At 58.5% G+C, this 1,408-nt stretch overlaps 1 protein-coding gene across 1 annotated transcript; it reads right to left on the reverse strand.

Annotated features, from left to right (window-relative positions):
- Positions 1-6: 6 nt before the first annotated feature.
- On the reverse strand, positions 7-1,402 carry LOC104916219 (putative uncharacterized protein FLJ46204). Its single transcript, XM_019611244.1, has 2 exons — positions 423-1,402; positions 7-360 (listed from the first exon to the last, which is right to left on the reverse strand). Exon 1 carries the CDS (start codon positions 1,386-1,388, stop codon positions 486-488), a length of 903 nt encoding a protein of 300 aa, XP_019466789.1. The 5' UTR covers positions 1,389-1,402; the 3' UTR covers positions 7-360; positions 423-485.
- Positions 1,403-1,408: the final 6 nt, after the last annotated feature.

A 1,408-nucleotide genomic window follows, 5' to 3' on the forward strand; every position in this document is an offset into this window, starting at 1 on the left:
TAACACTGCCGGGATGCGGGGCGCCGCGAGTGTGCAAAGGGCTCCGACGGTGGGGGGTGAGTGTGCAAGGGGGTGAGTGTGCAAAGCGAGGTGGGCTGGGAAATGGGTGTGCGAGGGGGTGAGTGTGCAAAGGGCTCCAATGGTGGAGGTGAGTGTGCAAAGGGTTCCGATGACGGTGTGAGTGTGCAAGGGGTTGAGCGTGCAAAGAGCTCCAATGGTGGGGGTGAGTGTGCAAGGGGGTGAGTGTGCAAAACGAGGTGGGCTGGGAAATGGGTGTGCGAGGGGGTGAGTGTGCAAAGGGCTCCGATGATGGTGTGAGTGTGCAAGGGGTTGAGTGTGCAAAGAGCTCCAATGGTGGGGGTGAGTGTGCAAGGGGGTGAGTGTGCAAAGCGAGGTGGGCTGGGAAATGGGTGTGCAAGGGGGTGAGTGTGCAAAGGGCTCCGATGACGGTGTGAGTGTGCAAGGGGTCGAGTGTGCAAAGAGCTTCAATGGTGGGGGTGAGTGTGCAAGGAGTCAAGTGTGCAAAGAGCTCCAATGGTGGGGGTGAGTGTGCAAGGGGTCAAGTGTGCAAAGAGCTCCAATGGTGGGGCTGAGTGTGCAAGGGGGTGAGTGTGCAAAGGGCCCTGATAGTGGGGGGTGAGCGTGCAAGGGCGGAGTGTGCAAAGCGAGGTGGGGTGGGAAGTGAGTGTGCAAGGATGCAAGTGTGCAAAGGGCTCAAATGGTGGGGTGAGTGTGCAAATAGGGGTCAATTTTGAGAGGTGAGTGTGCAAGGCGGTGAGTGTGCGGGGTGAAGTGGTGGGAATTGAGTGGGCAAAGGGGTAAGTGTGCAAATGGATCTGATGGTGGGAGTGAGTGTGCAAAGTGAGTTGATGGTGAGAAGTGAGCGTGCGAGTGAGTGTGCAAAGGGCTCTGATGGTGGACAGTGAGCGTGCAAGAAGGCGAGAGTACAGAGGGATCAATCTGATGGTGGGGAGTGAGTGTGCAAAGGAGGGGGTGGTGATAAGTGTGCAAGGGAATGTGTGGTGAGGAGTGTGCAAGGGGTGAGTGTGCAAAGGACCCTGCTGAGAGTGGGGAGTGTGCAAATGGCGCTGCTGCTCAGCAGTGAGTGTGTAAAGGGTGGCAGTGGTACGAGTTGAGCGTGCGAGGGGTGAGCGTGAAAACCGCCACCTGCTGGTGATAAATGAGCGTGGAAGGGGGTGATGGTGCGAGCTTGCACGTGTCGGTGCAAGGCAAGTGTGCATCTGCCTTGGTGCACGGAGGTGAGTCGGTGCAAGGTGAGCGTGCAAGGGGCGGTGACGGTGCAAGGTGTGTGTGTGTGTTTGCACGGCTGCTGCACGTCGGCGCAAGGCGCACGGTGCGGATGGATGGTGGCAAATCGGTGCCCACATTTGCACACACGCGTGCAAAC

This window comes from Meleagris gallopavo, unplaced genomic scaffold (assembly GCF_000146605.3).
Source record: "Meleagris gallopavo isolate NT-WF06-2002-E0010 breed Aviagen turkey brand Nicholas breeding stock unplaced genomic scaffold, Turkey_5.1 ChrUn_random_7180001874960, whole genome shotgun sequence".
In the NCBI taxonomy this organism is placed as follows: Eukaryota; Metazoa; Chordata; class Aves; order Galliformes; family Phasianidae; genus Meleagris; species Meleagris gallopavo.